Genomic DNA, 11,529 nt, shown 5'->3' with positions numbered 1-11,529 from the left:
TTTTTTCTTTTTTTTTTTTTTTTTTTTACAGCACAGTGGTGCTGGAGTTTCATTTCAGAGCTTCAGATTCAGGCACCAAGCCAAATGCGAGTTCCGCTCTGTACTTCAGTTTCATGGGGAAATACTGGCTGATTATTTTTTTAGCAGATAAATAGTCATGAAACACTATGTGAGCTCCTCCTACTTTTAGCCAGGGAAAGCACCAGCATATAATGCTTTCCATTGCTCAGGGCTGGCTCATTCTTGGTGTGAGGAGCTCAGGAATTCTGATAGTCCTTTTTTTTTCTGCTATTCTGTTTTCAGTTATCTCAACTCCAAGAAGCAACATGGAAACAACAAATTGCCTGGAGATGAAGAGTCCCAAAGAAAAGAACTGTAGATGCTATCGGATAGTCTGTATTTTGATTTCTCTCTTCCTTTTGACACTGGTTTTGGTCCTGTTTTGCATAGTCTGCTGTTTTACCCATCCTGCGCAGGTAAGAAAAAAAGACAACTCCAGCAAGCAAAGTATATAGAATATTTATTAATTATTATTGCTTCATTCATAGAATCAAGTAATTGCAACCTTCTAATTCTGTCTTGGAGCTAATGCTTTATCCAGACTACTTTCAAAGTCTCAAAAGGTGGCGCTTCCACCATTTCTTTGGGGAAAACTTCTTTCATTTTGCTTTCATTTAAAAAAAAACCCAAATCAAGGTTTTTCCTTCTCATCTGTCCTATCCTACTGTGCCAACTGTGGCAATATTCTTTTTATTATTATTTTAAATAAACTGGTAACAATTATTAAGTGCAGGATAAGCTATAAGTCCTTTGGTTCAACATGCATCCAACCACCTAGAACCTGATTTTGCAAAGTACTAACACCAGCTACTCCCATTAGAGGTCACTAAGACTAATTCTCTATTGCATTTCATTATTTGACTTCAAGCTTCTGTATTTCTATGTTCTTTTATGAGGGGAGAGATAGGAGTTCCAAAAGCCACAACTCACTGATGCAGGGAATTTTACTCTCTGTTTCTGAAACATATTGTACAAAAATAGGAAGCAGGCTGGAATGGACCTTGCAAGGTCACCCAGTTCAGTCCCTTGCTGAGAAGAAAGAGGGAGGGAGAGAGAAAAGAATGATAGAAGAGTTGCTCCACTTATTTACTCCTCATTGCTTTCTTTAACAAGGAAGACCTGAAGTTCATGGCCTAAGACATGCCATGAATGTTGACGTCACACAGGAGATTATTTCTATAAAATAAGGAGCACTCTCCATACTTATGGGAATGGTAATGCTTGGCACTCACAGCAGCATTGTTTCTCAGAACAGAGATCTTCAAAGATTCTGGCACATCCTTTTTTTTCCAGTTAGCTGTGCTGAGTACTTCCTCCTTTGTCCTGACCCATTCTGGAATCATAGAGCAAGAGTTCAGAGACATGTACTTTGTTCAGAACTGCACTGCATGGATGGGAGATTCACATGTGATAAAGACACATGAGCTTCACCTCTTTCCTTTTCCTTTCCCTTGCAGAAAGAACACAGTTTGAATAAACTCCAACTTCTCTAAGGCCTCCAAAAAATCAAAATAATTAGGTGTGGAAAAGATCAATTTATCAAGTCCCATCCACCTGCAAAACAAAATCCACAGTATATGATTTATTTGATATAAATGCAATGTTCAAAACCTCCTAGGTGACTTAGGAAGTCCAGGGCCCATATTCAGTAGTGACTTTCACAATGAGGGGCCCGCTTCTCAATGACTTTCAAAAAAGAGCCAGGCTCCTATAGTGTTTGGGTGATTTTGAAAATCTGACCTCATGTTTGCTTATTTTGGTATTTCCTTGGTTTACTGTCTTGGTTCTTGTCACTGAGTGAACTTATTTACAAACTTATCACGTAGGTCCATATTGTAGCCTCTTCACTCAACAGGTTGAGCCATTACTCAGCACAAGTAGTTTCACTAAAGTCAATTGTTTGCAATCTGAACTTTAGTAGTGTGTCCTCCTACCCTCATCTGAAAATACACTTAGAAAGCAGCTGGTTTAAGAGTGGAAAGAATAAAATGTTGTGGCTGCTATACCAAGTGTTGCAAGAGAGGAAGCATAGGTTAGTATTTAAAGTGAAGTAGTAAAATGCAAGAGATTTCAGTTCTGTTCTTGGTTCTGTCAGTGTCATAGGAGATCTTGGATGAACTGGTTTGGATTTGTGCTTCCTTTTCCCTATCTGTAAATGTAGAAAGTAAATAGGGCTGTGCAAATTAATTCACTAATGCTTGCAAAGCACTGAGATTCTTGAATGAAAGATGCTATAGAAGGGCAAAGTGTTTGATCAGAACTGTATTTTACGCTAAGATGTTTTGACACACCATGATTTTGGCAGCTATCTCAACAAGTAGAATGATCTTTGAACTGTGGGCATGTTGGTAAGATTATGAAAGGAAAGGCTCATTTATTAACCAACAGCTCTTTCAATTGTACTGTCTCTTGAACAAGGAGTCATTTCTCTAAATGTTATAAGATGAACAGATACTACAATGAAAACCCAGGGTTAATAGAATATGGAATTAAATAGAAGCACTGCACTGGTTATGGGAATTCAGTAGAAATCAGTAAGTTAAAATGATAATACTCACAGATACATGTGACTGTGCCCTAGACTAATTTAGGTCAATGAAAAATACTGTACGTTTCCCTATTAAGCAAATTCGCCCAGACTTGGTGTCATGGCTACAGTAAGTGGCCATAGCTAGAGATAAGGGGTCAAATCTACACCAATACAGAAGCATAAAAAACTTTGACGTTCCAGGTTATTTGATTCCCAGGAAAAATTGTTTCGATTATAAGCTTTATAGGGCATAGGCTGTGTTTTTAATAATATATGCATTCTGTACTTATAAGAACAAGAGTTCTGATTATCAATTGGAGCTTTGAAGTGTTACAACAGCAACAGCAATAACAATAGAGGATGATGATGAAGATGATGACGATGATGAGAGTTGTTACTTTTCTGAATGAACCCCAGAAATAAAACAGATATTGCTACAGTTAAGGACTGATGTGACCAGCACTTCTCAGAGGGCATTCTTGTAATACTTGTACCTCAGAGGGGTACCTGTTTTAATTTAATGCTCTGTAATTGGTGCTACTGTGCATTAGCACAGATGAATGGTTTTTAAGTGATGTTAATGCACATTAGACTAAATCTACTGCACATTTGCATGGGTTTTACCTGCCATGGTAATGCACAATAGAATTAATCTTCTGTGCATCAGGGCTAGGGACAAACATTAAAAAAGCCTGAGCCTGAATTGATTCAATCTTTGAAGGTTAGTTTAACCTGGCTAGGCTGAACCGGTTTGCAACCATACAGACACTCCCTCTGGACTGAAGAAATGCAGGCACATGCCTGCAGTGGCTCTGGCTAGAAGCAAGGGGTGCTACAGCAGCCCTGCCTTCCCTTGCCCAGTGCTGAGCTGAGGGGGAGCCCTGGCAGGATGCTCTGATTAGGGAGGGGTTCCCCCCCTTGGTGCTTCTGACCAGTGAGGGAGCCAGCAGGGAGTTGACAAGACAGCATTTACCAGCCCATCAAGAAAACAAAAGCCTCTCTCATTAGTCCAAGCTCTTCTTAAACAACTTTTTCCACGGCAGGAACAGAGGGACATTACTAGGTGACCTGTTGATTAGCTCCAAAAAACCCTAAGTGGACACTGTCCTGTCTACTGGCTATGGTCTGTGCTGTGGGAAAGGGGAGAGTGGGAATCCCTGCTTGAGCAGCAAGCAGCAAGGGAAGCCAGGCAGAATCTGCTATGTCCACAGTCTCTGCTGGAGCTCCAGCTGGGGAGCATGGGGAGCAGAGGGGCAGGGACAGCCCTGCTCTGGAGCAGAGAGCCCTGCCCAAGACTGCAAAACATCTGGGATGCTAGGGGACTCTGGCTAAGCCAGGCAGGATTGCCTAAACTGGTTTGCCCAAATCAGTTAAGTCAGATACTACATTCAGCTACGTTTATCTCAAATTGGTTTCAGACATTTTCAAACTGGTTTATATTCACTGAATGTCTGTTCTGTTACAGGCTTAAACCAGTTTCTGATCACTTAAACTGCTTTATGTGTAATGTCTGTCCCTAGCCTAAGTGTATTGTGTAGATGTGCCCAGAGAAAAGCAGTAGTTCAGCTAAGTAATGCACCAAGAACCAATTCTTCAATGCAGAGTTTCTGAAGCTGTAGGATTGTCTTCAGTAGAGATGGAGCTGTAGAAAGGACTAGTCAGGTGGTACTCAGATGGTCATAACAACTATTTTCAAGACTCTCAGTTTTCATTAAAAAAATTATACTCTAGTTCAGGGGTTCTTAACCTTTTTTAGACTCAAGGCACCCCTCAGAAAATGCCAATTCTTTCTTTACTCGTTTTTGACTACAGAAAAAATAATAGAGCAATTCTTCTGTTCCAAAGAACTCAGAAAGATCAGATCAAGTCAGAATATTTTTAACACTATGCATAAATCCCTAGTCAAAATCTCTGGGTTTATCTTGTTTGTACACCTGATAGTGCTAACCTGGTGCGGCATTCTGTAGTACCCTTAAAAGGATGTCCAGACAAACCAAGGTGCCATGATACCCTGGTTGAGAATCATTGTTCTAGATATTACAGTAATGAAGGAAACCTTTAAAATGAGATGGAAGTATGAACGATATGTTTATGCCTACCTAAGTAAAGAAAAGGTACCTTTTTAGAATCATAGAACCGAAGGACCAGAAGGGACCTGTAAGATCATCAAGTCTGGTCCTCTGCCATGGGCAGGAAGTTATTGGGCTCAGATGAGTTACATTCCCCAGGCTGTATGCTTGGGCAGAACCACTGACATTCAGATGCTTGATCTTAGGTAGTCCAAAACCATCCCAAATATTTAAAAGGAAAAAAAGCCTGAGAAAGAAATGCCAGTTGCATCGATTGACAGCTCCTTTGTCAATAGAAGGGGGAAGACAATTAAATAAGACTCCATACTGTCTCCTCTCATAAAAGAAACAGTCGTCCCCTGTTTGAGATTGTTCTCACAGGCAAATTGAACACTATCTGATAGGTATAAAAGTCACTGTTTATATTTACCAATATAATAACTCAAACTTTTTTTCTTTCTGCAGACTTCTGACATCTGCTGGGTTCATGCAACTTGTAAGTATCAAGGCACTGGAGTTGCTTCTAGTTTTGTTTCTTTTTACCATGCTTATATCTCACCAAAGGTGACTATATCAAAATAATATGATCATCAACATATTATTGATATCATGCTAGTGCTCAGAAGCTCCACTCTGATGGGTGTTCCACAAACACTTAGACCCAAAGTGTTTGCAGTCTAATACTGGGTGCACTTTGGTTCTAACTTCTTTACACCATAAGATTTTAACCATGTACCCAGTATCCATGAAGAGACCTACAAAAACACACAATTTGCTGGTCACAAAGACAACAACCTCTCACTTGATAAAGAGGGTAGGATAAAGTGGGGCAAAGCATTGCTGGCTCCTTATTTGTGGTGATCTACACAAGCTATGCTGACTTCCATGATCCAGGCAGACTGAAACAGGAGGTGCAATAACCACATCCACCTGCTGATATAAACCAGGGAGAGGGAAACCTTCTCTCCTTTCAGCTGTGGAAGAAGGATTGAGTTTTCCTGTTTCCCTTCAACCTCTGATTGTGTCCAATGGAGCCAAGCTGACCTACACCAAGCTGAGGGTCTCCTCCGTGAATTGCAATCCACCATTTCTTTGTTTCTCTCTAGAAATGAGCCTAGACCAAAACCTGGGCCTTGAAGACTCCCTTACTTCAGGGTGTTGGTCTGAATCTTGGTTGGAATCTTATATAATTTACCAGAACCCCCAGGTCCAACCATTTTAGCTGATTTGAATTGTATAGCTCAGGTCCTTTCTCTAGAGAAGATCTTTTGAGAAAAACCACATGAATGCTCCTTCCCTTCTTCCTCATTTGTTAACTATAACCCAGGCTACAAAGTACTCAAACCAAAGAGGTGAAAAAATGGTGAGAAGAGAGGGAAATGAGCCAATGGAAAGTATTAATAAAACAACAAGGGAAAAGCTAGAAAATGGGCTGGACTTTGAAATAAAATTAACCAACTTGTTTCTTTTCCTTGTCTTTTTTGCCCTTCTCCTTTGGCTTCTGCATGGAAGGGCCTTCAAATTCCACTGGCATCGTTCTCTGGAAATGGAACATGACAAACTGCAGTAATTCAGTGCAGAACATCACTGAGAATAATCATAATACGTTGGAGATCCTGCAGGATGGCATATACTTTGTGTACAGTTCAGTACACCGTCTCAATAGTATTGATGATGACAATTTTACGATAATGCTGCACAGTAAGAATTACTTGCTTGACAAGGTTACTGGGCCAAAAGGTGGAGACGCATCTTCCACAATCAGTTTTGGAAGACCACATTTCTTGAAGAAGGGGGAAAGGCTGTACCTTTTATTCAATAACAATTTGATGTACATCTCAAGCAATATAACTTACTGGGGGCTGTTCAGAATGCACTAGGGTTCCACTCCTGAGTGGCTCCTGCCACGCTCCAAGGAACTTGCTGTTTTTCTCCATATCAAACCCAAGAATAAAGCAGAGGTTTTTCTAGCAGTCCTCTACTCATCTTGTCAAAGTGACTAAAACAGGCACTCAGTAAAGACATGGCTTTGTGATACCAGTAATGATGATGGATGTTGTCCAATTGTCACCAGAAATGAAAGACAGACAATTCTGAAACAACATCATGAATGCAGGAATGAAACATCTTGATACAGGCAAGGTGCCAGTCAGAAAGTCTTGGGGAAAAAATAGTCACTACGTTCTGCTGTAGTGCCGAGTATATTAACGTTTCTGAGCTATAGTAAAGTCTTGCTGTATAACTGGCTGCATTTTAGAGGTGAAGAAAAGCTATCACCATTGATACATTTTGTGACATGACTTGGGGATCCTTTTGATGTAAGGTTCTGTATATAAGCTTCCCACAAAGAGTCCTGTCTAGGGAGCAAACAGTTTAAAGCTAAATTGGGATTGAGGGACAATTCCTAAATCACCTAGGACTCACACACAGCTTCTTTACTTTCTGTCCTTTTCTCACATACATATTTATCAAAGGAAACTAGATCTTTCCCAGTTTCCCTACAGTGTGTCATCTTCACTGATGATTCACAGCATACAAGGATTTCAATCCAGACCAAATAAAGATATCTATATTTTCTTTTAGAACCGTGCATCCAGAGCCCACATGGACCCATAATACAATTCAGGGTTCCAGCAGGGGTCTTAGCCATTTTGTATCAACTATTCTAACACTGAACTTAACAATTCTGTAAAAGTGGTATAAGGCAACATCTGGCAGACCGGGGATCGATCATGCTTGAAAAACTGTCAATTCCTAGTTGCCTGATACTAGATGAAGTAGATAGAAAGAAACACCTGTGGGATTCAGGGTCACCTATTGATGGGAATGAATAATTGTAGAAAAAAGCACAGAGGGGGTAGCATATGCTATAATTGTTCAAGACTGTGATTGCTGAGTTCTATTCTTGCCTCTTCTACTACCTCTCTGCATAACCTTGGTTAAGTTATACCCATCTCTGTGCCCCCATTTCCCACTATGTACATCAAACAACAATATATTTTCCTACCTCACAGGGATGTTGTGAGGCTCAAATAAATTTTATAAAGTGCTTCAAGATACTCAGATTCAGCTGTGTTTCTGGTCATCTGTTGTGAGATATGGTTTCTGTTCCTTGACTGGGCAAGCACTCCCAGTGCTTGTTTTCTCACAGATAACCATATTGAATGATTGCAAACATGTCAAACATTTTCTTGAAACAAATTACAGGAAAAACAAGCACACAAACTCAAACAAAACAGAGGTAGGTTGAGAGAATCATGATTTAAGGGTCAAGGGCGGGTAGGTACTTATAACTATTATGATTTTATTTTCTATGTTTTGTGATTTTAAACAACTAGGCACCTGCTTTCCATACAGGGGGCTACTTAACAGTGTTCCATTTAATACAAACCATTCTCGAAGAGATGGACACGCAGCCAACCACACACACACACACACACACACACACACACACACACACACACACACACACACACACACACACACACACACACACACACACACACACACACACACACACACACACACACACACAGAGTGATCTCTGTTTTTTCTGACTTTGCTGATGCCTCTTAATCTCAAGATCTTGTTCAAATAGCAAATGTACTTTTCCCTTGTTTCTGGACCAACAAGGCAGTTTACAAAGGACACTCTTTTACCCAAAACTCCATTGGTCTCTGCCAGTGTTGGGGCTGCAGCATCTGACCAACAATCCTTCCATTTGTAAGCGGGGATACTACTACTTATTGACTTGATTTCCGAGTAAGGCAGTAAGTATCAGAAAATGTTAAGGCCAGTTTGAATGCACTATCATCATGGAAGCAAGGTGGCAGGGAGCTGTGCTAACTCAGGAGAAATTAAAGAGGCTCAGTCTATCCCTCCATAAGAAAAAAGATTGCAGAAGCTGCACCATCATTTCTTTGGTTGTAATTTGCTACTATTAGCCTGGCTGTGGTTGGAAGGCGGGGGGGGCGGTCTCTGTGCTGAACAGAACATTAGATTTGCAACTGGCTCTTGCACCAGGAACAAGGACTCATCTTCCCTCCTGCCTGCCCACCTGAAGAAAAGCACCTGCTGCAGTGAATCAATGCTCATCAAAGATTTGTGTATGAAAAGCACTGTTATTGCTCCTTTGCTACAATTTTGGTAGTAATCAGAAAATGTGTGCCAGTATGATACAAACGTGATCATAACTGACTGGTTGATACTGAGCAAGTGAGGAATCCTGTAAAATTACTGCTATCAATAATGGTCCAGCAGCATGTGGATGCATGATGCGAAGAACCTTTTAATGGTTTGGCTTATGCTGGCCAGATGAGGAATCCCTTATCACTTCTACTAGCAGTAAAAACAGGGGGAAGCATGGGTGTGCATTGCTAAGGATATGATATCCATTTGGTTCAGGATGACTGGGAAAAAAACCCTGTTTTTGAGTTGCATGCATATTTTAATTAATTATCACTGGCATGGTGTAGGACTCTACAGTGGTTTTCATTTTTAAAAAAAGCATTGTATGCCTGAGGTTATCACACAGTAGTATCTGAGATGCCACAGTCAATTGCTGCTCTAGATCTAAGAGGTAAAACATTGGTGTCTGAAATATAACTGTGTTAACCTGACAAATGCTACCTTTAAATGGAATATCCAAGATGCCTGCCTACTCCCCAACTTTAGACTAACACAGCTAACCAACTCTGGACCTTAAAAATGTTCGTTTCTCATGACAGGAAGGTCACATGTACCAGTTCCAACATTGTCTGCAGTTCTGAACTGTAAATGAAAAAAGTCAATCCCAAGTGCAGACAGCCTGGTTATAAACATAACCTTAGGCTAACATTTACAGTAAGTAATGACTCAGATTTAAATTAATTAACTTAAATGATACTTGTGTACTTAAAGTAACTGGCTGCCTGTAATGGATAGTAATACATTTGCATTTATCCAAGGCTTCCATAAGAAAAAAAGAATGCAATAACACAAAAATCCTATTTGGATTAGATCACACTGCCATGAATATTAAAATAATTACTGTATACGTGACAGTGAACAATTATTTATTTTCTATTACAGAAGCACAGGATTTTCCACTCCCTTCTCATTAGAACTCTGGCAGAGAGGGACTTGCACAATAATGTTTTGACTACACCCTTCAGTAACTAGTGCCAGGCAAGTTTGTGCAATTACTATACATGAATATGACAAGAGAAAGTTACATTTAAAGTACATCTGTCATTTTTTTCAAGTTCTGGTACCTTGGGTATCATCTTTAGAACCTAGAGAGAAAAAGGTTTTAAAATGTTTAAACTGTTATAGTCCTGCTTCTCTGCTACTTTCAAAACATGCTTATCTGATTATCAGATAAACTTACATATTATAGCCAAGTGGCTCATGCAAAAATTATTTTTTAAAAATGCCATACATTTTTGAAGGAAGAGCAATGTCTTTTGCCACTCTGCATATTTTGTTTGAGATACAGGAACATGGGATAATAATCCATCTTTCTGTAAAACAAAATGTAATTTAATGCCACCATGTGACTTACATTGTGGGAAATTTAGTTCAAAGGAGTATAAAAGACAACAAATTAGATTGTATAATACCTAATCTGTTGGGTCTGATTGGAAAAAAGTTTAATTGGAAATGCTAATTTTATTATTTTTTAAAATAGTTTCTTTCCATAACCTTACTATGTGGGACTGGACAGGCAGTACAGGTGGCCACCTAAGGCGGCAAGTTGTACGTGGTGGCAAAAATGGTGTTCTGGGCAGGCAGGCAACACCACATGTGCTCAGTCAGGCACAGGGAGGCATGACACCAAGGGTGGCAAAAATCCTTGCATTAGCCCTGTTGCTATGACAGATGTTTAATATGCTACATGGGCTCAGACAGGAGTGGATAACAGGTTGGAAGATCTTATAAGGGCCTTTAACTCATACAGAGTAAAAAAAACCTGGTATTTTAGTTCTTCTTTAGCACAAATAAAATGAAGCCAACCCAAACTTTATGAACAGGTACAATACTACAAATAGAACATGTATAAATATTTACATTTCAGTATTCAAGATATAGTCTACAGATTTTTTTCCATCTCTAGAAACAGCAGCTAGATCTACAGGCACAGGGTCAATTTTGCCTTCAGAGAGGAATTCTCTGAGATCTGCAGGATCTATTTTCTTTTTTCTGCTGTGTTCACTGCCCTGATGTACCATTGCCTTTCTCTGCACCCTACAGTCTAAAATTAATTTGAAAACCTTGAATTGCTGGATTCTGAGCTTACATTTCAATTGCACAATTGGATTCTCAGTACATAAGGAAAGCAATTCCCCACTCTAACATGCATTCTTTTTCTGTGGCTTGAGTTTGAAGCCAGAATGAGATACAGTACTTGAAACCACAATGGGATTAGTAATATGACAAAAATCTTACATATCATTTAGCAAGGCAGGGTTTGGAAGCTATTTTTTTTTAGGTATGTGACTCTATTGCTTTGGAAACAGTTACAGATAATATTAAAAGTGTCTTGGTTTTCCTCCTGAACACAAAGGCTAGGGACAAAAGTTACACATAAACCAGTTTAAGTAATCAGAAAATGGTTTAAACCTGTAACAAAACATAAATTCAGTGCACCTAAATCAGTTTCAAAATGGCTGAAACTGCTTTAAGCTAAAGCTGATTGAATGTAGTATCAGACTTCATTAATTTGGGTAAAACCGATTTATGAAACTTCTGTCCCAGACCCCTTCTTGGTTCAAGTTAAATCACAGTCCCCAAGCATGCCAACATGCTTTCCAGCCTGGGCTGGGCTGGGCTGTCTGATCCGGGGGTGCGGAGGGGGGCAGAGACTACCCCCTCCAGGAAAACCTCAGCTGG

The 11,529-nt window shown here is 39.8% G+C and overlaps 1 protein-coding gene across 1 annotated transcript; it reads left to right on the top strand.

Moving 5' to 3' along the window:
* Positions 1-37: 37 nt before the first annotated feature.
* On the top strand, positions 38-6,823 carry LOC109287030. The gene is made up of 3 exons (XM_019501950.1): positions 38-476; positions 5,125-5,155; positions 6,172-6,823. The coding sequence occupies exons 1-3, from the start codon at positions 213-215 to the stop codon at positions 6,537-6,539; spliced, it is 663 nt and encodes a 220-aa protein (XP_019357495.1). The 5' UTR covers positions 38-212; the 3' UTR covers positions 6,540-6,823.
* The last annotated feature ends 4,706 nt before the right edge of the window (positions 6,824-11,529 follow it).

This window comes from Gavialis gangeticus, unplaced genomic scaffold, assembly GCF_001723915.1.
Source record: "Gavialis gangeticus isolate Ggan-Ray unplaced genomic scaffold, GavGan_comp1, whole genome shotgun sequence".
Classification (NCBI taxonomy): Eukaryota; Metazoa; Chordata; order Crocodylia; family Gavialidae; genus Gavialis; species Gavialis gangeticus.
The sequence above is the reverse complement of the archived record's forward strand: the minus strand, read 5'-3'. Positions and strand labels throughout refer to the sequence as shown.

Coding starts and splice junctions, on each gene's coding strand:
- LOC109287030 (XM_019501950.1), top strand. CDS start 213: ATGCTTTCCATTGCTCAGGGCTGGCTCATTCTTGGTGTGAGGAGCTCA. Junction 477..5,124: donor GTTTTACCCATCCTGCGCAG/GTAAGAAAAAAA, acceptor TTCTTTCTGCAG/ACTTCTGACATCTGCTGGGT. Junction 5,156..6,171: donor CTGCTGGGTTCATGCAACTT/GTAAGTATCAAG, acceptor TCTGCATGGAAG/GGCCTTCAAATTCCACTGGC.